General features: G+C 33.2%; 2 protein-coding genes across 3 annotated transcripts in view; one reads left to right on the forward strand and one right to left on the reverse strand.

The window, feature by feature from the left end:
* The first annotated feature begins 70 nt into the window (after positions 1 to 70).
* LOC106068123 (sterol-4-alpha-carboxylate 3-dehydrogenase, decarboxylating-like) lies at positions 71 to 7,578 on the forward strand. Its single transcript, XM_013227427.2, has 7 exons — positions 71 to 180; positions 2,330 to 2,491; positions 2,579 to 2,725; positions 2,925 to 3,056; positions 3,318 to 3,454; positions 4,541 to 4,643; positions 6,034 to 7,578. Exons 1-7 carry the CDS (start codon positions 166 to 168, stop codon positions 6,388 to 6,390), a joined length of 1,053 nt encoding a protein of 350 aa, XP_013082881.2. The 5' UTR covers positions 71 to 165; the 3' UTR covers positions 6,391 to 7,578.
* Positions 7,579 to 12,421: 4,843 nt separating this feature from the next.
* The window catches only part of LOC106053334 (hepatocyte growth factor receptor-like), a 43,202-nt gene continuing 29,898 nt past the window's right edge, over positions 12,422 to 25,725 (reverse strand). For both annotated transcript variants that reach the window (XM_056039681.1, XM_056039682.1), the window contains exons 15-22: positions 24,075 to 24,172; positions 22,398 to 22,541; positions 21,318 to 21,401; positions 19,009 to 19,193; positions 18,071 to 18,180; positions 16,156 to 16,318; positions 15,834 to 15,970; positions 12,422 to 14,293 (exon numbers count right to left, since the gene is read on the reverse strand). In XM_056039681.1, coding sequence (XP_055895656.1) covers positions 13,972 to 14,293; positions 15,834 to 15,970; positions 16,156 to 16,318; positions 18,071 to 18,180; positions 19,009 to 19,193; positions 21,318 to 21,401; positions 22,398 to 22,541; positions 24,075 to 24,172 — 1,243 coding nt within the window. In that variant the 3' untranslated portion in view covers positions 12,422 to 13,971. The remainder of the gene's footprint in view (positions 14,294 to 15,833; positions 15,971 to 16,155; positions 16,319 to 18,070; positions 18,181 to 19,008; positions 19,194 to 21,317; positions 21,402 to 22,397; positions 22,542 to 24,074; positions 24,173 to 25,725) is intronic.

Below are 25,725 nucleotides of genomic sequence, written 5' to 3' on the forward strand. Positions count from 1 at the left end.
TAGCGAAGAATTAGTACACTAGATTCATCTTATTAAATTTGTCCGCATCTCAGGAAGTCACGTGACCAAGCATTTAGCACTAAGGAGCACAAAATGCACTTTTCTTTTCTGAAGAACAACATCTGTTCCCTGTACTGATTGGCTCTTTACAACATCTGAGAGAAAATGGCAGCGTCTATGGTAAAAGTTCTGCTTTTTATATAAGTTACATTGATCTAAATGTTTATTTCAAACTTTGCTATTCACCTATTGTAGCAAATCTAGATGAATTCTAGATCTCTACTAATCTAGATCTAGCAACTTTCAAGATCTACACATAGATCTAACATTGTTTGAATACGTCTAAAACTAAGTCTACTTCAATGATACAATCAATTTTATCAAATCATCAATTTTTTTTTCAAGTGATCAAGAATTGAATGAATTTATGAATGATTCAAAATGATTGAATTGGAATAATTTCATTTTTAAATAATGATTGAAATGATTGATTATAGATCTAATTGATAATTGATTGTCAGATTCAGATTGTGATTCAACTGTTGGCAGTGTCACTACTAGATTCTAGATCTAGAATCTAGAAGATCTACTAGATTCCTCTAGATTAGATCTAGACTAGAATTAGTTACTTAGTTACAGTAGAATCTAAAAGTCTCATTAGAAAGTCTAGTCTTAGTCCTAGTTTAGTGACTCATAAAAATTGAATTATTTGAATCATTCAACACACTTTACAACTCTAGAATTTTAGAAATTCAAATTGATGCCAGTGGGGGCAGTGCCAGTGAGTCATGTCTCATGTAAAACTCATGGTGACAATGAATGATTATGAGTATGACTATCCTCCTACCTAAACGTAATGTCCTAAATTCTAAATCTTATCTTTCTTATAAGATGTCCCTTCAAAAGAGAAAATTAATTTTAAATTATATCCTTATCTAAAATCTAAATCTGTAGATATATATGCATTCATGTTTTAATCTTGTCGTATATGTTTATAAGAAACTAAACTCTGCAAAGTCATGGTTTTAAGTGACTGATTCAGGTAATCTATTCCATGCTCTAGAATGAAATTGGCACTCCAGAAGAAGAAGCACTTATCATCTTAGCATTTATATGGAATCTCATAGGCATTTTTTGGGTGACTATAGTTATAGTAGATGGGAAAGAGACAAAAAAATCTATGTAAATGTAAGCCATATAAATAAGACAAGCCAACCCATGGCGTAGCATACGCTTCCCCCCCTCTTTTTTTTTCTAAGCCTTTGCTCTCTGTCACCGTGAAAGTTAACATGGGGTAACTAGTCCGACTTGCAGAAATAAAGAGTTATCTTTCCTTAACTTTTTCATTGTGTTGTCCCGGATGGCTGGGCCACGAAGAGAATTATATTGTTACGAATCTCACTATCCAGGCTCTCTGCAAACTGCACCATACACCACGAACTCAAAGAACTTGACAACTCAAGGCTCCAAAGTAACGTAACACTTTAATAGTTGAATAAATAACAGCCAATACTTTACAATTGGCAGCACGTAACACAAGACTGTACAAATATCTCTCCGATAACACTGTACTGCCGTATCAACTCTTGCACTGGCCTCTCCGTCTCGTTCCGGGCTTGCACTGGGTTCAACAGTTCAGGACTGACTTCACACACTAGGCTCGTTGCGTCGGACTCGATCACAGACCAAGATTAAGACGCCGTTCGTCTCTACTGTACTTGATAGTACTCCGCACTGAACCGTCGTAATGCTCCGTACAGAACCACACCGCTGAACTGTGCTGTAACCGACCGGACTGTAGTGAACCGGGCTCTGAACCCCTGCCGTGAACCGTGCTGTATTGAGCCCCTTTTCTCGACCGACCTGACTACGACACCTCCGCTCTTTATATAGGGTCCCTACTGGCCTTCTCGAACCGGACAGAACGCCGCTCGACGTTTCTAGGTGGTCAGATGACTACAACTCTCGTGACGCTGCAATCCTTCCCGAACCGTCCTGTTGATACTCGACTCGTCTGACATTCGTAGCTCGTCACGGTTGACCGCTCGTCTAGCGCTGGCCTGGGGCGATTTGCGTCGGCTGACTACACATACACCACTACCCCCATCTGTGCCACCACCAGGTTTATAACAATATATATAGATTATGTTTATCTTCTTCTCCCTTATCTTTGCTAAACATACTTCCTTAGAATGTAGATCAGTCTTTTTTTTTAGATATTCTCTCCCTTTGTTTCAAAAGGTAGATTCTTTTAATTATTCTAACCATTTTGTTTGGATTGTTTCTCTCCTTTTGTTTTATACTAGTTTTGAATTTTATTTTCTAACAGAAAGGCAGAAAGTGTCTTGTCATTGGTGGCTGTGGATTTTTGGGTCAGCATCTGTGTGAAGCTTTACTTGAGAAAGGATGGTCAGTTCAAGTGTTTGACATCCGATCAACATTTGAAGATTCAAGAATTAAATTTTTCATTGGTGATTTATGTAAAAAAGAGGTAAAGAGCCACTAATTTTTAAGCTCCTTATTTAAGATCATATTTTGTTTATCAGAGAAAAAATATCATTTTTTCTTTGCTCGTCAGGACCTGAAACCAGCTTTAGAAGGTGTTTACTGTGTATTCCATTGTGCATCACCCGCCCCGCTTAGCAACAACAAAACCCTATTTTACAAAGTAAATTATGAAGGGACAAAGAATATAATTGAAACTTGTCAAGAAGTTGGTGTGAAGGTTTGTAGAGATTGAATTTTTGAAGGAATTAATCAACATTATATTTATAGACTACAAGCATTATTATTTTTTATTTATGAATTACTTAAAAAAATGTTTATATGATAACATTTAGTATGATGTATGTTTTAAAATGCTGATGTGATGTTACATAATTTCTAAAAAATGTAGACATTTAATTTAACATGTCTTAACACAGAGGCTAGTCTTAACCAGCTCAGCCAGTGTGGTTTATGAAGGTAAAGGAATAAGAAATGGTAAGGAGGAAGAGTTACCGTATGCATCTAAACCCCTTGATTATTACACAGAGACAAAAATACTTCAGGAAAAGGTAGGCTGCTGTTTTATACATATTTTTTTTTTTTAATTAGAAAAAAAAAAGTTTTTTCTTTAATAAATTGTAAAGTGTCTTGAGAAATTTTCAAGCAAATTTTTTTTCTTTAAAATATATTCTTATTCACACATCCCAATTTTTTTTTTTTTTTTTGAACCCCACCTTACTACTAAAAACTGGCTTTAACTTGCAGTTTGTCTAAACCACTTGTAATGCCAATGCGACGTGACCTCAAAAAATAATTTTTCATTTTTATAGGCAGTACTGGCTGCCAACTCAGATGACTTTTACACAGTTGCCATTCGACCTCATGGCATTTTTGGACCCAAGGATCTTCAGCTTGTTCCCATTGCAGTAGATATGGCAAAGAAAGGAAAAATGAAATATATTATTGGGTAAGTGCGTATATATAATATAAGCTACCATTTTACTGTGTATAAAAAAAACCCTAATATAGAATTTGCACAAACACTTGTTAGGCCCATCAGTTATACTTTTCTTGCATTACAATAACATGTCATAAGCATACTCCAACAGAAAGCCTTCATTTGAAACAACAAACCTTTGAGTGGCCACAATTTTTTTTTTTTTTTTTTTTGCATCCATCAAATGAAAGAGAAGTAAATTAAAGTTTTACACAAAGTATACACTTCTTTGAATCAACTGTTGCAAATTTATGTATAATAATGTCCCTGCGCTACACACACTGTACCTGTAAGTTTAACTGTATTATACATCCACTCCTCCCTATTACATTCACTGTGATAATTTTTCGAATTAAAAATTTTTAAATTTAGAATAGAGGGCTACTTATAGATCTAGATATTAATTTTTCATTATTGTTAACTACAGTCTTTACATTTCAAATTGTAGTACTTTTTTACACACACGCACTGACATGCTTTCATACCAATGTTTTTTGTTTTTTTTTGTAAAAACACATTTGATAAACACACTGATCTAGGGGTAATCATTTACATTCACTTGGACAATCATCTAGCTCTAGAAAAGAATTAGATTTAAATCTTGATCTGTGTAAAAGTAAACATAAATTAAAAAAAAACCTGGAACAAAAGAAAGTTATGCGCTAAAAAAGTCTTTATAAATGCGCGAAGGGAAATATAATTTTGTACTTGAGACGTTTAAATGTTGGCTTTCAAAAGCTTGTTAGACCAAAATTGCAGATAAATAATAGTTTTTTTTTGTAAATTTAACCCTGCGTTTTCGAGCGAAAAAATATGGCTTAGTAATATCTGGTTAAATTTTCACACTTTGTACTCCTCAGCAAGTGGGTGAATTGGTGATTGTCAGTGGTCAGTCAAGAATTTTATGTTGTATATAAATATAATACAATAATATATATATGATATAATATAAATGTTTAATATTGCTAGATAATGTGAATCATTTACTTTTTTTTATTTGTTATATATTTTTATTATTTTTATTTTTTTGCTTATTGTAAATTTTCTTGTCCCCAGTGATGGTAAAAATGTTGTTGACTTCACATATGTTGGTAATGTAGTTCATGGACACATATTAGCAGCAGAAAATTTGAACCTTGGATCTCCCATATGTGGAAAGGTAAGTTTTATAACCTATTGCAACATTATCCAAAGATGGGGTATGGATACTTGTTAGCCACACGCACACTATTCGGTGCAACCCTATTTTAAGCATTTTTTTTTTTCTGTCCTGGTTCTGTTTTGTTTGTTTATACAAAATGGTGCACTTTAAAACCTATTTAGTGCTGAAATACCACAAATGACAAGCTTCACAAGAGCCTATATAGTGCTGGGGTACCACAAATGATTGACAATCAGGCAGAATTTTGTATATATTTGAATTTTAGTCTAAAAAGTTTTATCTATTAGCTCTTATAGGGCAATTGAAGTTCCTTTTTTTTAATATCCTTGAACTAATTAAAATCTTAGATTTTTGTCCTTTTTAATCTTTCAATGTTAAGTAAGTTAATCCTTTTCTTTAACTCTTCCCGCCTCATTGGTGATACCATAGTTGATTTCACCATTTTGTTGTAATCGACAATATTAGGGTCCCTGCTTTAAAAGTCGTTTTTTTTAATTTTCCCTGTATCTTTCCTCCTAAAATCTTTATAAATTGCTTACAATTTAATCTAGAGTAGTTTTCTTTAGAGATAATTGATGTTTTGGATAGTAGTGACATGAGATAAGGAGCCCAAGACAATCATTTTGTGTTTTGGGAAGATATGGATAAATAATTTTAACAATTATATTTGTATTAATTTGGATCATAATATATTTTTGTTTTAGAGATAGAGATATTTGAATTGTCCAGTGAGTCAGTTTTCATTTTCAAAATGGTAGTGACCAGAATAATTAGCTTTACTTTTTTCATTGTATGTGTTTTAAATGTTTTATATATATAATTTTGTGGATAAATATCATATAAAAATACTTTTAAAAAAAATTGATCATAAAATATTACCTAAATCTAGTCTAGATTTAGATCCAATAAGAATTGTCCACGGTAAGTTTTTATATATGAATTTCATAATCCACAATTCAATTAATTTTTGGCATACATCTCCCTTTAGTTATATACAAAATATAACATTTTCTGAATACAATCAAAGTTATTAAAGTTAATCGTAATGATTGATAGTGAACTTGAAAATGTGCAAAATGAATAATTCCATTAGACCGTGGAAAATAATTATTGAGAGAGTTAACCAACAGTGAAAGGGTAGCTAAGATGTTACTCAGTAGCTGAAAGAAAGTTGGGTTGCAACCAGAAGCATTAGTCCTGGGTTCTAGTCTGATTAAAAATCCTGATCTCCCTTTAGAGTTTGAAACTGCAAACTTCAGATAGTGCCCAAGATGAACTTCCATTGTGATTTGATATCCCCCGCCCTTCTTTGCTAACAACACATTGAAAAGATTTTGTGTTATCTAGTAGTAAACTGCTTGGTTAATTTTGACTATTTAATCAACAGGCCTATCATATAACAAATGCTGAGCCCATTTTTTTCTGGACATTCATGACCAGAATTTTGACAGGCCTGGACTACCCAGCTCCCAGAATACACCTCCCATACACTTTGTTGTACATCCTGGCCGTCATTATGCAGTTCGTTGCTTGGCTGCTGAGCCCATTCATAACAATAACACCCTCCTTGACCCCTATGAAGGTTGCCTTAGCAGGCACAGACCACTTCTACAGCAGTGAGAGAGCAAAGCAGGATATGGGCTACAAGCCAATTTACACTTTGGACCAAGGTTTGAAGCTGACTCTTGAAAGCTACCGACATCTAGGGAAAAATGTTATCACCAGGGTTATAAAAATAACCTAAAACAGAATTGTACTAGTGCAATATACCAAATGTACAGCTTGACATGCATCAACATTGGGCTGTACAGCTAGTGGCAGGCTGTCAGATGCAATGCCTTGAGTTACTACTCGAGCAAATGTTACTTTTATTAATGTAACTATTAGTTTCAAGATCAAAGTGTTCCAGTTAATGCATGTTAGATCAATGTCAAATGATATGCATTTAATTTGTATTATTTCATACAAGAGATACAATTCATTAAAATATATTACATATAATTGTTTATTGAAAAGTGAAACATTTTTCTCTATGTATCTTAAGACGAAGGGACTCAGATAAAAAAAAAAACAAGCAATAATCTTGCAAACTTTTTTTGAATGGAAATATTTTTTTATTTATATCTATCTATCTATATATATATATATATATATTAATTCAAATATTGAAACAATTGCTTTAGTTGCATTAAATGCAGTAATATCTTAAATTGGTGGATCGAATGTTGAAATTTAATTCCAGTATAAAATGTATCTATTAGAAACATTAAGTGAAGTCATTGAATGGTTTAAAAAATACCATATAGCATATATGTGTATCTGTAAATAATTTTATTCCAATTGTGTTATAAAAAAATGTAGATCAAGGCACTTTATGGTTAAAGCAGTTAACAAATGGTAGGTCTTATCTATGTAACACAAATGGTGTGTCTGGATTCAAACCATTGCTCAATATACTGGAAAGGGTTTTGAGGGAAAAATAGAGGTTACAATTCCACAGGGCATAGATATTGTTTTAGTGCATATAGATCTAAAGTGAATGCTGTCAAATGACAATGTTTGTTTGGTATTTATAATATGCATGTGTGTTTTGGCTGTTGAGTGATAATTATATACAATCTCATTTGTTTTCTTAATTTAAATTCTTATATATTCTCCATTTCTAACCCACTTTATAAATTAATGTTCATATTTGTGAAGGTGAATAATGAGCTGCCCAGATGCAGTGGATTCTAGATGCCTTAAGTTTTTTTTTTTGACAGAATTTATACTATATCTATGTTTAATCATTGGAGAAGGCATTGTTTTAATGATCCATTTGTTTGTATGAAATGATAATTTTGATTGCATTTGCATTGATTACATAAACAGTAATTTTGATGACAATTTTATAAAAGATTTTTTAAATAAAATTTTAATTGACTTCATAAAACAGGACAATTGTTCTTCACTTGTATTATCTACATTATTGTTTTTATAATTTTGGAGGATCTAATCAATGCGAAATTGATATCTTAATAATTTCCATCTTATTTTTTTAAATCATGTTAAAAAACACACAACAAAAACATTTGAGAAATACAAATGGTAGAATGAGTTTTTACATTTTTATTTAGATTTTTAAAAAAGTATAGAAAGTAATTATTTGTTAAAAATGGCTAATATAAATGAATGATAGATGAGATTTTTAAAGTAAATAAATGAATTATCATTTGAAGGTTCTAGCATCAGTTAATATCAGAAGAATGAAATGACAAAAGAAATATAGAACACTGTCATTACATTTATCAGCATACATCATTATCAAGATGAAATGCAAATTAGAGGTGTAAAGAAAGTACTTTTTTTTTTTTCTACCAAGTCTCCATTTGACTCCATGTTTAGAGGGAGAATGTTTGGAACAGTTATGTCAGACCACCACTGGAAGTGGTGAAAGATATAATGAATCATGCAAGCCCTAGCAGAGAAGCCATGAGGTACAAACTTGGGCAAACAATATAAACATACATTTCATTAAAATTAGATTTGGAGATTTTATTGTCCTGTCACAATATAGTTTTATAGGACTTTTTTGATTCAAGTACTTTGATTTGTAAAAAATACTCGTTAAAATTTTCTATTGCTGTTTTTTTTTTTATACTTTAGTCTGTAAGCAAAAAGTGATTGACAACATTATAAAATAGTTGTTAGCCGAAAGATTAATTTTTTTTTTAAAGTATAAAGGTCCTGCAGATAAAAACCTTGCAATGAAAAAAAAACAACAAAAAAAAACCCACAACATTTTCACATTCCACTGTTTTCTCATAGCCTTGGCAAAGATGTCTAGATATTTGTGTCTAGCTATTTGTCTAAACACCTAACTTGCATAGTCTCAAGCTTCAGTCACACAGCTCAAACATTGTTCACTGCTTCAAAGTCACCATTTGAGCTTTCCTTAGTTCCATTTGCTAATTGGTTGAAACATACTTCATCTGCTACATACATAGCACATTTGATGGGTAAGAACCCACTGCTTGAATCTTATACATTTGTAGACGTGTTCTTCACAACTTGCTTTATGAAAAAAAAAAAGATTCCCATTCATTTCATTTGTTCATGTTTTACACAATGTAACCCATTGTAGATCTCCACATGTTAAAGTTTTGGTAAAAATCAAACCAGATAATTTTAAACTTTAAGGCATGTGCCATTTGACTGGTAAGTTTTGATCTTTGTTACTAAATTTCCTTTGTCCAAACTTCATACAGGGGAGATGATGACAATAAACAAAGAGCCAGGTTACATTGATTCAGAAAACTCATGTGGATGCCATATGCCATCCAAAAGACACATTTCATTGTAATCACTTATTTTCTCATCACAACAGAATGTAAGAAAACTATCAAAATAGTAAGTATTGATATATGACATGGAGAAGAAATACAATGAAATAAGACCACAAGAAAGACTATGATAAGAGTTCTTAAAAAATATAAAATAATTATATAATATATACATATATCTGACTGAAGTAAGTAAATTCAACTATACAATAAACATGAAAGAAGACTAATACAAATAATGTTCGTAATGAAGGCATTATTAAAATTGAATAAAACAAATGTGTATGTATTTCTTACTGTCATTCTACACATGGCCTATTGCAGAGGATATATAGTAGTGAAAGAATTTTTAAAGAAATCATGTGTAGTAGAATTAGCAAATTATAGACCAAAACAAAAATGTATAAAGAGCAATAAAAGTTATCTATAATGAATAAAGTGACTGTCTTAAGAAACTGATTGGTCACCATTTTCTCAGAACATGAAAGTTTGTTTCCATGACAACAATTTTTAGAAACAAAAACTTAAATGTGCCAAGAGAAATAAGGCATTATTTGACAGACCCGTAAATGACCACAGCCCACAAATGAGGACTTCTTTTAAAATTAACAATATGCTATGTCAAATAATCAATAGCCACATTTATAGCACTTTTCAAGTTGAAGACTTGTTATTTGACAAGGATGATTTAGAAGATCTAATATTAAATACATTAAAATATTGTTTCATTTTTATATATATTTCAAACTGTGAAACAAGAAATTATGAATCAATGCTACATCAGAGAAGCAGTTCTAGTTTAGAGAGTAATTTCAAACAAATAATGCATAGATATGTTTTCTGGTATGTTAAAGAAAATTTAAAAAAGTACTTCATAACATAATCAACAGTGAACAGTGTCAATTGTCACACAGTGACATGAACAGGCAGCCTCCCAAGTTGTAACTACTCAACACAACATTATATAGTGAAAGCATGCAGTTTCTTCTTATAATGAAATTGACAAACAAGGCTCATACAACAGACTGATAATTAAATAAAAAATGCTTGCAAAGAATGAACAAAAGTGTAACACATGTTTCCTCTCCACCATTGAAAGAAAAAGGTTAGGTTATATTTGCTCTAATATATTTTAATTAAAACATTTTTAAAAAGTCAATGTGAAACTCATCAAGAAAATAAATACAAACATTCTAATATGTTAGAAAATCTACAAATGCCCTAAAATTCATTTGTATTTTATAACATCCAAGCATCTAGTTGGACGATGTGGATAACTATGGAAAGACTCAAAGTTTGCATATTAAAAAAAACATTTCGGGTCACATTCATCAAGGCTGACTTTACTTGAAAGAATATAATTCAATTAGGTTTGATTTTATAATTATTTTATAATCTTAACATTTTGATTCACTTTAACTTGATTCATATATTTTCTAACCATAAATTATGAATCATTCAGGTTATTTAACCCGACCCCATACTGGCTGAACTAGTTACAGAAGCAGTTCTTCCACTATTAATGCTGCCACTTTATTACAACTATACATACATTATTATTACATAGTATACAAAACTTGGAAACTAAAATAAAACTGAATGGATTTCTATGACATGATATTTCCCAATTGGACCCATATAATGAATACAACTGAAGTTTAACTATTTTTAATTCCAAATTTTGTTTTTATAAAAGTCATGAACATAGAAAGAACACAAATAATACACACAAATCATACTGGCAAAGAAAATGTGATAAAGTGACATTAAAAAAGAAAAAAAAAAATATTTAGCATTACCTATCAGCTCAAAAGAACAGGTTACACTGGCTATACTATTACATAACTAAAGAAATAGATTTAATATACTTGCCATAATGAGTCTAACTTACTGGTTTAATAAAGAAACAGACTTTACTTGCCATAATGAGTCTAACTTACTGATTTAATAAAGAAACATCATTCAAAACATTGTACATAAAACATTTCTACATTTTTTTTAAAACAACATATTACAATAAATAACAAAGGCCATCAGTGAATTAAATATACAGAATGTACATTACAAACAACATAACAGTTTTCCCTAGTGTTAACAATGTTAGAACCAGTCAACTAGCTGATAACCAGAAGTACTTCAATGCTTAGCATGTTAAGGCATGCAAAGTAAAAGTAGGATATAAGTAGCAACACAGTGTATCTGAGAGTCTGGAATATAGGAGACGGAACTCAAATAGTAGCTCTCTAGCAGTTTCTAACATATTGCTAAAGCCGTATACAACATTTTTTTATTTGTATAAAGGTCAAGCTCACAAAGCTTATATTAATGTGTATCAATTAGTTTGGATCAGTCATGTAATTAAATTTGTACTAGATCTAGATTAACATTAATAAATCAGTGCGATTAGAAATATTTTTTTACCAATCATTTTTGTTTAGTTCAATTTCATGCTTTTAGCGTTCGCAATACGCTATGATCCTATCACTTTTCTGGACCAATTGGAAAGGGGGAGAAAGAATGGGCCATTGGAACAATTTGAATTTGAGGGCTTCTCAGGCTTTTCAACCCAATGTGGTAACCACTCTGCTAGAGAAGAGTCTATGAACATGGATGATTGTCTAGTTATCTATTGTTTCTATTTCATGTTTGTGTTCACAAACCTCAGACAGCAGCCTAATATAAAGGGGACTAATTCAGCTTATACCACTTCAGTCAAGTACTATTTCTTTCCCTTGTTCAAGATACCAAACAAAGTAATTTATTACCAATAGTTAACTAATTGGAAATAATTGTGCAAAATTTCAGCTCGAACAGAGATTGGGTGTCAGATAAATAATGTGTACAAACTTTTGGCCAGACTGATAGACAGCGTGAGTTGATATAAGCTTTGTAAAAATAGCTTTAAAGAAACTATCAAACTATAGCAAGTGTTCCAGTCTATAGTTTGGGAACCAGAAGTTAAAGCCTGAGTGCTAAAAAAAACTATTATGTACATATTAAGCTAAAACCCTGCAAGCTTCTGAGTTTCTACTTATTCTTGGTATTTATTCTTTCCCACAAATGCTACTAGCAACAATTGTTAATGCACAACTATCAGTGTGTGAAAGGCAACAAAGAGCCTTGAGGGGAAATTAGCCCATAATGAAAAGCTGATTGCAGAGGAGAAATTGACAATGAAAAATAAGTAGTTTCAATATCACAATTTTAAATGTAATTCAATGGTTGGCACTTAGAGGAGGATACAAAAAAATAAAGGACAAAAATTTCTTAGGCACCTAGAGCAAGTAGAATAAATATATAAATAAATATGTCAATTTGTAAATATTATGATTTGGATTGCATACAAAACTCAAAGCCCTATGAGAACATTTCTGAATGTATAATAACAAATGGTCCACATAAGATACTTTGTTAAAATAGAAATAGTTGAGACAAATATGAAACAGATTTTAATCAAGAGGTTATTAAAGTTTTAATGAAGTCAACATTGAAAAGAATGAGGAAAAAAGAAATCAAATGTTATCTAATTAAGGAAGGCCTTTTTCATTTGAGTGAATAATTTTTCAAAGTGATATTCTAATATTATATTTATTACTGTACATCATTTTATTTTAACATACTGAAACCTCCATTTTTTTTTAAAAAAAAAAGCAAAAGATGACACTTTATAAAAAAAAACAAGAACAAAAAAAACAACAACAAACAAAAAACAAGCATATATAATAGTGAGTGGGACTATGTTACTAGTATAGCGTTTCAAAAATATAAAGTATACACCTGAATTGAAACTATATAAAGATAGACATTACATTGCAAAACTTTGCAACAGGGCAAAAACTGCCTAATGATAAAACAAAATTGTAACATGCCCAATATTAAAATAATTGGGCTATATGTTACCACTACCTCAAATAGTTTTGACATCCTTCATATGGAAATGATTTGGTTAATGATCAAAGGCTTCTAAATTTCCAGAAATTAAATTTTTGCCTTTCATTTATTAAAGATTTCAACATAATTCTCATCATGGAAAAAAAAAATTCACAGCACTGCACCATTTGATAAGACACACTTTCTAACTAAATGTTGTAATCCATTTAGGGGTAAGTTCCTGGTGTGACCGATTAAAAAAAAAAAAGCTAATTTCTAAAATAGTTGGAAACTAGCAGCTGATTTTTCCATGTTAATTGTGAACCCAAGGAGCTAGATCTAGCCCAACAACACGTCATTCAATTCAAATGAAAATAAAAGAACTGAAGTAAAAAAATAAACTATTATACTTAGGATCTGGGAACAAAATGTGTTCAACAGAAAAAGAGTCTTAACAAGCTCAATCTGGCAGCAATGCTTCCTTTATGAAAATTAGCTTGACACAGTAGATTGAAAGACAGTTCAATTAGAAATAGTATATACAACATCTGCTGTTTGTTTAGTCTGAACTTTTAACAATTGCATCAGGCTTTGCTGTTCATGGAAAGTTACTGTAACATATAAAAAACTAATCTGGAAGTTGAAGACATAGCGCAGCACATGAGGTTATTAGCAATATTGTTTTGTTAATAGATATAATAGATATAAAATAATTCTTGTAGATATAAAAATGATTACTATAAGATACATTTAGTTTCTTGATATTTATGACTGTATGATGTGTCAAATCCGTACATATAAAAAAGATTTATTTGAAAACTTCACAAAACATTCTTTTAAAACAAGAAAGTAATTCATGAATATTGATTTCTGTTACATTTCTTTATATATACAAATATACACTAAGCTTGACAAGTAAAGGAGCAAAGTAGACAAAAGTGAACAACAAAAACTGTAGATATTGCTGACATCTAACAGAACAAAAACTGTAGATATTGCTGACATCTAACAGAACAAAAACTGTAGATATTGCTGACATCTAACAGAACAAAAACTGTAGATATTGCTGACATCTAACACAACAAAAACTGTAGATATTGCTGACATCTAACAGAACAAAAACTAAGCTTATGTTATACTTTTAGAGCTGTCGCTTCTGTGGCTTTGTCTTCCTCCTCCTCTTCAAAGACATCATCCTCCTCATCCTCTCTCTTAACTCTTCCATTGGTGGCGCTTTGCTTAAAGCTTCCTGCCATGCCCATACCCTGAACCTCATCCTTATAGTGGTAGTGGCTGCACTCCCCTACGTTGACGTATGTGGACTCGATGTTGCGCCTCATCATCCCAGTCTTGTGCTCAATCTGAGCCACCATGCTAGCAATGTCATCAACCAGCTGGGCAAATGTTGGCCTTTTAGCTGGATTCTCATGCCAACAGTGTGTCATGATTTCATATCTGACATTACCAGAACAAAACAAAATCATCTTTAAGCAACAAGGTGTAAAATAATCCTAAACATATAGTTGAAACCAACAAACAATAAAAGTGTGAATCATGAGAAGGGAGGATTTGGTTGGGTCTATATACCAGGTTACAGTCTTACCATTACTCTGTTCATGTTTTCTTTGTCCTAGTAAAAAGTTAAAGTTTCCCTTTCAGACCAGGGTAGATGATGTAAAAGTCATCTGTTTCTTTGGCCTACGGTTAATCAGGGTGTCATGTGGCCAGCAGTGTTAGGCACTTACGCTGTGTCTATGTAAATTGTAAATAAACCCAATGGAGGTAACACTCAATGGAGTATGTAATTCAATAACACCGGTGAAATGCTGAACAAGCAAAGAAGTTAGTCAACACTGATACTGAATATCGAACAAGTTTAATCGCAATGAATGGAACCATCAAATGTCAGCTAACTCTATACTTTCATACAATGCTACTTATTTCTACATTGTCCTGAAAGTATATCTGCTTACGTTGACTTTTATTTTGTTCTGTCCAAAACTCTATCCTTATTTTACTAGTCACATCATTGTCACTAAGTCAAAACTTCCCCTATTACCGAAACAAATAATTTCCTAATTCTGACATAACAGCAGAACGACTAACTGCCTTTACTTTTCCCCAACTAATGTCAGATACCAATTACTTAAAGCTGGGTGGACTCAAAAGGCGCCCAAAGATCCTGAAATAAAAAATCCCAGTCTTCAACAGGATTGGAACCCGAATCCCTCGATTCAGAAACCAAGTGCTTAACTGGTCAGCCTCCGCACCTCCTACAATATTCCTATTTCTAGTAAAGAAACTTTTGGTGGAGGTTTATGTTAACATGATTTTCTTTCTGTTATATGTTCAACACATCATACTAACTTATTTAAAGTTTTGTTTTAATTTGCTAAGTGTTGCCTCTGGGTATAGATTTAAATGAATTGAGAGCTAAGTTTAATCAATGCAAAACAGCTGATCAATATTCCAGATGCCATTAAGGACTTGAATTCCAACTTGAGGGCTCAACGAGACCAATTCTTATAGCAGACCTAAACACAGACCTGTGGGAAGTTTACATCAATAGCTCATTGCCACGTCACGGTCTAATGTCACAATGTTGCTGGTCAGTGTTCAGTTCGGCTAAAGCCTCTTTGATAGAAGACATGCTAGCAACTTAGCTAGTCAAATGCTTATGAAAATATAAGGTTTTGTAATTATCTATTGTTAGTTTCTAATTTTTGGTTAACAACCTAATTCTCTACAGAAGGCTCATCTCCCCTTAGCTAGTACTGTCTCTATATAAACAAAATTAATTAACTATGACAAATTGATAAAATTAAATAATGTCTTTTTTTTCTTAATGACTCATGTTATTTGGAACAATGAAAGCTTTAACTTGCTCTGAGAATGAGAAGTGGGAGAACTAGTGTGTACAAAATGTGTACCAGACAGACAGAGAGAGAGAGTATAAGCTTTGTACAAAATAGATCAAACGTAAAGTACAACTTACAATTGATCTGGACAGTAGTTTGGATGCGGCATTCGTCGTCCTTCTTTCAGGTATCTAATTATGTCCCAGTTGTCTACTTCAGGATAGGGCATCAAACCACGGGTCATTAACTCCCATAATACCACACCAAAGGACCACTGGGCAAATAAAAAAAGCATAGACAATGGGCAAAAGTTATCAAGATGCTTTCAAGACAAAGAAGTTGTAAAGTGAGACCTAAGATGACAAGAACACCATTTCAAAAAAACATTTTTTATAACTAACAATTTAAAAAGCAAACCATTAAATTAGGAATTAAATTTAAAAAATTCTCTCCACTGACCACATCTGATTTTACACTGTATGTTCCTTTCTCAAGGCTCTCAATGGCCATCCACTTGACAGGAAGTTTAGCTTTCTTGTTAGCAGAACTGTAGTACTCTTTTTCATAGATGTCACGAGCCAGACCAAAGTCTGCCACCCGAACATGAAACTCTTCATCCAACCTTCACAGGAAAATTTGTAATAGCACAATCTTCAATCTAACATTCTAATTCATGTCACAACAACAAAGGGAAATAAAGTACAAAAATATAACTTCTTTTTATTCCTTGATAGGGAATATCTACCTCTCCCCCCCAAACAGCATTAAAAAGTGAAGTAAAGTTTCCCTTTCAGACCTTGTGATCTATAGGGCAGATGGTGTAAAGGTCATCTGTTTCTGTTGCCCACGGTTAATGATGGTGTCATGTGGCCAGCACAACGACCAACCGCCTTTACTTTCCCCAACTAATGTGAGGTACCCATTAGAGCTGGGTGGACTCAGATGTGCCAAAAGATCCCAAAATTAAAAATCCCAGTCTTAACCAGGATTCAAACCCAGGACACCGGTTCAGAAGCCAAGCGCTTTACCACTCAGCCACCACACCTCAGCATTATTTAACAACTGTTTTCATTCACTGTCTACCCATAAGTTATCTATTTGTTTATTTCTGTTCCCTCTATGAACCCCTGTCAGATTGCATCAAAAATAGAATCGTTAATTCTAAATTTTTGTTTGTCTGTATGCCATGGTAGAGTGTCTATTAAGAGTTGAGCCAAACCCCTGATATGACCAAGGAGCAGAACTTTACCCAGAGCCCAGGAATGAGAGATTGGCTCTTCACCAACCTTCTGTCAAGCAGAGCCCCATCAACATGATCATTTCATTGTGGGCAGTCACAGCTCTTTAAACTAGGTTCCTCCTGCCCAGTGAGGCTGGGGCTAAGTCCACTAGAGATTTCTCTGTCACTAACTATAGAAATTACATAGAATCTTATCAAAGTTTCTTCTTCTTCTTCTTTTAGCCAGCTTTATTGCTGCTGAGCTCTTTTGCAGACTGTGCCAAGGAAAAAAAAGTGTGCTGTTTTCTTCAGTTGTTCAGCACTGCCGTACAGGGTGTTGGTTATGTTGGGCTGTAGTGGAAGTAGGGTCTGCCTAAGGTGGATTAGGAAGGGGCATTCAAAGAGGATATGGTTTACGGTTTCATAAGGGTGGGCACAGTGTCTGCAAAGGGGGAGTTGTGTGGAGTTTATTTTGTTCAGATGGTAATTTAATAGAGGTGTGTGTCCTGTCCTTAGTTGGAAGATTGTAGATTGCACTTTGCGGGGGAGAAAGTTAAATCAAAGTTTATAAAAAATTCATTTCTCAACAAATCAAAAAGAAACAGAACCTCAAACAACCTAATAAAAAATCAATAATGTTAAATTACCTAAAGAGGTTTAAATTTAAGGTTAAAAGCATGATTCCAATTAATATTTTGAGCAAAGTCTTAATACATTAACAGTTGTTATTTTTCTTTCTTTCTATTGCAAAACATAATCGAAGTTAGAAAAAGAAATAAAGTTAAGAAATTATGTTGATTAAACAAAACCAAAAAAATATATGATAAGTTGTAGTTAAGATCATTAAGACTGTTAAATTTTTTTTTCATGCCATCAGAAAATTATAGATCTAAATCTACATAGAAATAGATCTATAATATAGAGTATTCTAAATAATCAATAATGGAACATATTTATTTTTATTTCTTTTTTTTGAAATACAAGATCTAGATTTAGTTATTTCAATTATTTTCTGAACTTAATGAAATATACAGGTTTATGATTTTTTCAAAATATGTACATTAGGAATAATTTCATAAATTGTTTATTATTGTTATAAAAAAAATAGTGATATAGAAATAAGTAGAGCCATTTTCAGGTTAGATTCAAACTTACATGCAATTTCTAGCAGCTAGGTCTCTGTGGACAAACTTCAGACTGGACAGGTAATCCATGCCTTTGGCAATATCAATGCCAAACATAATTAAATCTTTTATTGTGGGAAGCTGAAAAAATGAAAGCCATTCATTTCTTTTCCCTAAAACCAAACTGAAAACATGCAATTTCTATCATGTAGTAATGAGAGTCTCAGCTTTGACAATCTATAATGTTGTACCTAGCGCTATATAGATTATATTAGTATGATGAATATTCAACGATATATACATCTAAACAGGAATGTAACTCAATAAGCTATCTTTTAGGTGCTAGATGTCACAAGACATAAAAGAATATTCAAAGCAAATAAACGAAATGGCAGCAGTATATAATCAATGCTATTAATAGCACTGCAAGGTTTAAAATGAGATTTTTTAGATAGTGAAACAAATTAAACATCAATAAATTTCAATAAAAGCATTAGTATATGGGAAATACATTCTTACTTTGTTTGGAATTATAATTATTGAGTTTGAAAAAAAAATATTGGGAAATATACAACAGTACAAGGACAGTAACATTTATAAAATATCAAATAGAAACACAAAAGTTTGTTGAAAATGAGCTCATAATGCAAAAGCAAGAATAAGGTTGGAGAAAGAAGTATTGAACAGAGAGAAAGAGAGGCCAAGAGTCTGGTGAAAGAGAGAATGGCTGAGTTGCATTTTAACTATTGTAACAGTTTTGTCTACAAGAAAAGCAACTTTTAAGCGATACAATAGAGTTAAAAATAATTTCCTCTCTAACAATCCTCCTACAATAAATTGGAGAAATTTTTCATAACCCTTAATATGATACAAATATTAAACATTATTTTAGTCAGAATTATTACGCATATTTTAAGGATGGAAGACAATCATAAAGATAATAAAGGGATAATGAAAAGAGAAACCTACGTTTTTCTCATCTCTGATGTAGGTCAAGAGGTCACCATGCTTCATGAAGGGGAGCACAACTAGAGGCATGGTATCCAGGTCCAGGCAGACACCAATCAGGGCCAATACATTGGGATGGTTGAAATCTTTCATCCTGAGAGCCTCTTGTAGGAAACTTTGCAGCTCTATGTCTCTAGGGTTGTTATCTGAGGAGGGCAATAGGTAAAGGTAACACATAACAAGAAAAACAAACAAACAAATACTTTAAAAAAACAAAAACAAAGCTTATATTAAGTGTAGTTGTATCAATTAGCTTGGATCATTCATGTAATTCTATGTACGATTGACCTACAATATAAATCTGCAATAAAAATATTTTACTAATTGTTTTTGTTTAGCTTTTAGCTTTCTCAATGCGCTATGATCCTACCACTTGTCTGGACCAGTTGTGAAAGGGGGAGGGAAGAAGGGGGGTATCTTGGTGAAAGATGTTTTTTTAAATGCATAAAAAAAATAGTTCACTCATGGCTCAAGATTCCTCTACTAATTCAACTTATACCACCACATCTGCCAATTACAATTTCTTTCCCTTGTTCAAGATACCAAAATAAATAATTAATTCCAAATATTAATTACATAACTGAGTAATTTTTTTTTAAATGGATTCTTGTGTTGTCAGGTAGAAGAAATAATTGTGCAAAATTTCAGCTTGATCTGAGATTGGGTGTCAGAGAAAAAACAGGTAAAAACTTTTTACCAGACAGACAGACAGTGTGAGTTGATATAAGCTTTGTACAAATGTCATTGAAATATAGAAAACATAGTTGATATTTAGCCATTCAAATTTGTCTCACTATGACAAAATCACAACAAAAAAAGTTTGGGAAGATGTCAGAGATGAGATTCAAGAAGAAAGTTTTTTAGTTTGTAGCATCTCCTAAACACAAATACAAATACTTGCTGTAGATTTTATACATTCAAAGAGAGTGAGTGAAAAACTGCACAGATAATTCATTTTGCTCAATTATTTTGTGTTTCTTCAGAGTGAGACCTGTTAATAGATATCTTACAACATAATTAGAAGACCACAAAAACAAAAACATAACTTTTTTACTTTATTCTTTAGTACATGCTATCCACTTAAGACCATTCGTTTTAAAAGGCCTCAACACTGATCTGCAACATCACAAACTGTGGGCATTACAGGTCTGTACGGCGTGGCAACAAGCTTTTGGTCTAAACTGCCCACAGGTTGTGACGTTGCAGATCAGTTTTCAGGCCTCCTAAAATGATTGGTCTCGGTCCACTTCAGAACTCTGTTGTTTACTGACCCCATTCTACACAGTCATACATTTCCCTCTTTTTTAGCTGTCTCACAACAATAAAGGTCAACTAGTCCATACACAGTCACACTCAATACACTACTAGTCACTCAAAACAACCACACTTACAATCAGAGGCAAGAGAGGAGATTATGAATATTTAAAGCTTCCTTAAATTTCTTAACAACTAGACAAGTAGGAACAAGGTTAACCTGAGTAGTTGTGCTAAATTAAAGCAATAAAAAAAAAAAGAGTGTTTCAACTAGATTGTGAACATAACTCCAAAGACAGCATCACAAAGAGATTAGAGACAGGATTAGTACAGCCATTGGACCCCCAATACGACCTGCTGACTACTGTAAAAAAAACAACACAAACTAAAATTCTATGACAAATGTTCAAGGTCCTCAGGGCTTGCAAAGACCTTCCTTTAGGGAACAGTACCAGCAAAAAGAAGAAGAGGTAGACAACATAAAGGAATGGATGGGCCCGCCATTGAGAGAGATTCTACCAAAGACAAAAGACAGAAAGGAATGGCGAAGGACGGTCAACAGATCTTGTGTGATCCACTAATGGTCCAACAGACTAAGGAATAGGTGAAGGTGACTAACATAAAATGTAAATCAACATACTAGTATGAAAATATTATGAACCCAGCAAATTTGGCTTAAGAAAATAAATTATTATTTATATTAGTATTTGTAGACTCTGTTCATTTTGTCATAGCATTTTCAACCTTCTCTACAAAAGTAATAATTAAAATAAAATAATAATACTAATATCTATTTTTGAATTATATTACTAATTTTTGGATCACATTGAATTGTCCAAGTTAAGCAATTATTATTACTACAAAATAATAATATAATAATAACAATATATACGTTTAAATTAGAAAAAAAAATGTTAATTTTTTTTTATCAGTCATATATTAAATGCTGTCTACAAATGAAGTAATTATAAAATGATGGGAAACCATATAATACAGAGCTATAAAAGAACCCTTACTGTGTAAAGTCTTCACTGCCACAAGGATGTCTCCCTTCTGGTCTGGTAAAGTCAGGAACCCACGCTTGACACAGCCAAAGTTTCCTATTTCAATTCAAGAACTGAGAATGCTTTCAACTAAAACCATAAACAGTTATAGCGTTCTATCTCTAGACCACTTTTTTATCCAAACATTCAGACTAAAATACCTTCACATTAAGAATCGTGTTTATTTTTTTTTTATTTGTAATACTAACACAACCAGACGGGTGTACTGCTTTGAATTGTTGGGGTTTGTACATGAACATTTTTTGAAAATCAGCAATAACCATGACCCTTGAACATAAAAGGTAGGTCTTAGCTTGTAATAAGCCTAAAGTTAATCAATATTTGAGTTCATTTAGACTCTTAGGATTCAGAATTTTATTAAGGATGTTTTTACTTCAATTCAAAGAGATAGTAAGATGTGGCTTGATTAGAAAAATTCTGATTGTCGATAGGTCTAGAGCTTGAAAGATAGTAAGAAAAGTGTGTGGCATTGCCTTCAAGAGCTCAGGAATAGGGAACAGTTTCAGGGGCTTAGGTCTATTAGGGTTAACAGTAAGAAAAGTGTGTGGCATTGCCTTCAAGAGCTCAGGAATAGAGAACAGTTTCAGGGGCTTAGGTCTATTAGGGTTAACAGTAAGAAAAGTGTGTGGCATTGCCTTCAAGAGTTCAGGAATAGGGAACAGTTTCAGGGGCTTAGGCCTATTAGGGTTAACAGTAAGAAAAGTTTGGGGCATTGCCTTCAAGAGCTCAGGAATAGGGAACAGTTTCAGGGGCTTAGGTCTATTAGGGTTAACAGTAAGAAAAGTGTGTGGCATTGCCTTCAAGAGTTCAGGAATAGGGAACAGTTTCAGGGGCTTAGGCCTATTAGGGTTAACGGTAAGTTTGGGGCATTGCCTTCAAGAGCTCAGGAATAGGGAACAATTTCATGGGCTTAGGTCTATTAGGGTTAACAGAATTAAAGTTAAATAAACAACACAATTTTAACCAGGTGCTTCTTAACAGTTTTAGGTCATAAGCCTAAATGATTATTAAGTAGAGCAATGAACTTTTCACCTTTTCCTATTTCATCAGCTAGCACCAGACATTCTCTGTCTACCAGGAGGTGTTCAGACTCAATCAGTCTCATGGTCTCGTCATCAATGTGAGCAGGGGGCTCTGAAGAGGAAGAGGCAGCATGGATTCCACCATCACTGTACTCTGCAATTAGTATCATAGTTTTAATAAGTGACCCTTTAGTTTCTTGTTTGCTCAACTATCTTTGTGAATGATGGAAAACTAGAGAGAACATGAATTAATGAGGTTAAGGAGTGGACCATTTTTTTTAAACAGCTTTCAAGAGCTAATAGTAAAAAAGGAGTGGACCATTTTTTTTTAAACAGCTTTCAAGAGCTAGCTTTTTTGTTGACTCTGTTGTTAAATATGGTCGGATCTGGCCTAATCTGCACAGCTCTAGATAAAGACCCTTGCAAAGCTGACTTATGTGTGGGTCCAAAGATAGTGTTGAGTCGAAGAAAACTCCAAGATTTCACACTACGTGGACAAAAGGAACCAGGTGATAAAAAGAGAATCTGTGCTCTTGACTTTTGAGACGTTGTTCCAAGTGCCAATCTTAATTATTTCTGTCTTGTCTTCGTTCATCTTGAGCGTATTCTCAACCATTCAATTGCAATGGTACTACTGATTTTCTCTGCCAGATGCAACACCTCTGAGGGTACTGAGGAAGCGCATAACTGTAAATCATCGGCAAAGAAGTGGTATAAGATGCTGGTTGGCTGTATGACACCGCTGAGTGGATATGTATACATAGTGAACAGTACTGGAACTAGAACTGATCCTTGGGGTACTCATTATTCAAGAGTAAGCTTGTTGATTCTGTCCCATTAACAACGACACTTTGGGTGCGTTCAGTTAGGAAGGATCCAAGCCACTTTAGGATGATTCCTGCTAAACCAAAAGTGGCAGAGAATCTGGCCATCATAATTTCATGGTCTAGCGTATCAAAGGCTGCGGATAAGTCCAGCATGAAAAGTATTGAAATGTGGCCTATGTCGGAATTGTGAAGTACGTCGTTTAGTACCCTGACCACTGCTGTCTCGGCACTTCCTATATGCAGATTGAAATTCTGCCAAGAGAGTACTGTTCAAGATGAGAAAGAATTTGCATTAACATGATGCGCTCCAGGAGCTTTGACAGGACGGGAAGATTTGATACCGGGTGATAGTTGTTTAGACATTCCAGGTCAAGACTGGATTTCTTTAATAAGGGCTTGACAAGTGCATGCTTAAATTACTGTGGTAAATTGCCTGAAGTCAGTGAAGAGTTCACAATGTTAGTAATTGTGGGTACAAGCTCATCTAAACATTCAAGGAGCAAGGATGTTGAAATGGGATCAAGGTCACATTGGCATCTTTAAAATATTACTTTTGACATAATCTTCAGATACACGCTGAAATTCACAAAAAATGATGAAGATAGAGCTATTTACTTTTTTTTTTAAAGCTGTTGGCAAATTTTGTCAAGTTTAAGTTTTAATTTATAAAGTCATTCACCTAAATTATTTTTCATTTGAAAATCTTAAAAATAATTGTTTTAAATAATTTGTGTCTAACTTTTAGTCCAAATCCACACGACTACGTGTAAATCATGCCATTTTACTTTGTATAGAAACAACATTAAATAGAGTCTACCTTCCAGAGCAAAAAAAAGCAGAGTTTATTTAGTCATAGTTACCATTGTTTATATTAGAGAAATGAGCTCCTGGTGGTCCAGCAAAAGGTTGACTTTCTTCCCCTGAGTAATGGACATTTGAATTCAAACTGGATTTTACTCTGAAAAAAAAAAAAGGATTTTTTTAAAACTAATATTTTTTGGCAGCAAATGCACTGTTCTCCCAGGTAACACTTCCCAGCATATCTGGTGTGGTATAGAGACGGGAAATGGGGGGGTTACCTCAGTGTGTTCGGACTTCTGACTCACCTCTAGCTAGAGTGTCTTGGGAAACAAATTTACATCTTCTTGGATTTCTCCTGGAGGTGCGGTGGCTTGGCTTCCAAACTGGAGTCTCAGGTTTCGACCCTGGTAAAGACTATGATTTTTAATTTCTGGATCTTTAGGGCACCTCTGAGTCCACCCAGTTCTAATGGGTACTAATGTTAGTTGGGGAAAAGTAAAGGCGGTTGGTCATTGTGCTGGCCACATGACACCCTTGTTAACCTTGGGCTAAAGAAATGATGACCTTTAAATCATCTGCCCTATTGATTGCAAGGTCTGAAAGGGGAACTTTATTTTTTACTGACTAAATTTCAAGCGACCTAATCTCAGCTCTTACAACAATTATAAATTGTGTAGATTTTCATTAGTAAATGATAGGGGTGTAACTATATTGCTGAAGAATTATTTGTTTTGTTCAATGAAATAAACACTAAAGATTTGATGCAAGAAAAAACCTTTAGGACAAGCAGCTTATATTGTAATTAATAATAATAATAATTATAATAATTATCTTTATTGTCTGTAAGGAAATTTGTCTAACAATTTGTGTATTACACCAAACAAAACATATAACTATAAGAAACCAAAGTGTACATTCACACCAGACTCACTCATAATTTACATGTGACAAAGTTTATATCAGATTGTTCCTATTTAATGATTTAATTGCCAGGGGAACAAAAGAGTTTTTGTGTCTGTTTGACTTTGCTATCAGTGTCTTGTATCTCTTCTGTGATGGTAAAATGACAAAATCACCCTTTGGGTCAGGATTTTGTGATTTTTTATTTCTAGAATGTTTTACATTTTTTTTTATGGATGTTTGTCTCAAACAGCTGCCCAAATGTGGTTTGTTTTTTGCCAATGACTTTACCAGCAGTATTTTGGATTCTATGAAGTATATTTTTATTTTTAATGCTCAGAGTGCCATACCAGGCAGTGATATAACTTAAAATATTGCAGATGTTAGTGTGATAACATTAAACGAGGACAGTTTTCTCAGAAATCGTAATGCCCTTTTTTTTCTGAATTAATCAGCATTTGCAGTAAAATTTATTTTATTGTCTAAGATAGTACCAAGGTATTTAAAAGTTTGCACTATTTCAATAGTCTCTCCAGCTACAGAAACAATATCATTTTTCTTCTTTTCTCTACGAAAATCGATGATCATTTCTTTGGTTTTTTTTTGACATGAGAGCAGGGCAAGAAGAGACACATTATCAGCAAAGTTTGTGATGGAGCAAAAAGGACTATCAGATTGAAAATCATTGGTGTGCGAAATGAGCCACAATGGCGATATCACAGCCCCCTGGGGCACCCGTGTTAACTATGCATGCATTAGATATAACATTGTTTACCCTAACCCTCTGAGGTCTCTGGGTCAAAAATTCAT

The sequence above is a fragment of the Biomphalaria glabrata genome, chromosome 8 (assembly GCF_947242115.1).
Source record: "Biomphalaria glabrata chromosome 8, xgBioGlab47.1, whole genome shotgun sequence".
NCBI classification, from domain to species: domain Eukaryota; kingdom Metazoa; phylum Mollusca; class Gastropoda; family Planorbidae; genus Biomphalaria; species Biomphalaria glabrata.

Coding starts and splice junctions, on each gene's coding strand:
- LOC106068123 (XM_013227427.2), top strand. Junction 3,057..3,317: donor CAAAAATACTTCAGGAAAAG/GTAGGCTGCTGT, acceptor TCATTTTTATAG/GCAGTACTGGCTGCCAACTC. Junction 3,455..4,540: donor AAAATGAAATATATTATTGG/GTAAGTGCGTAT, acceptor TCTTGTCCCCAG/TGATGGTAAAAATGTTGTTG.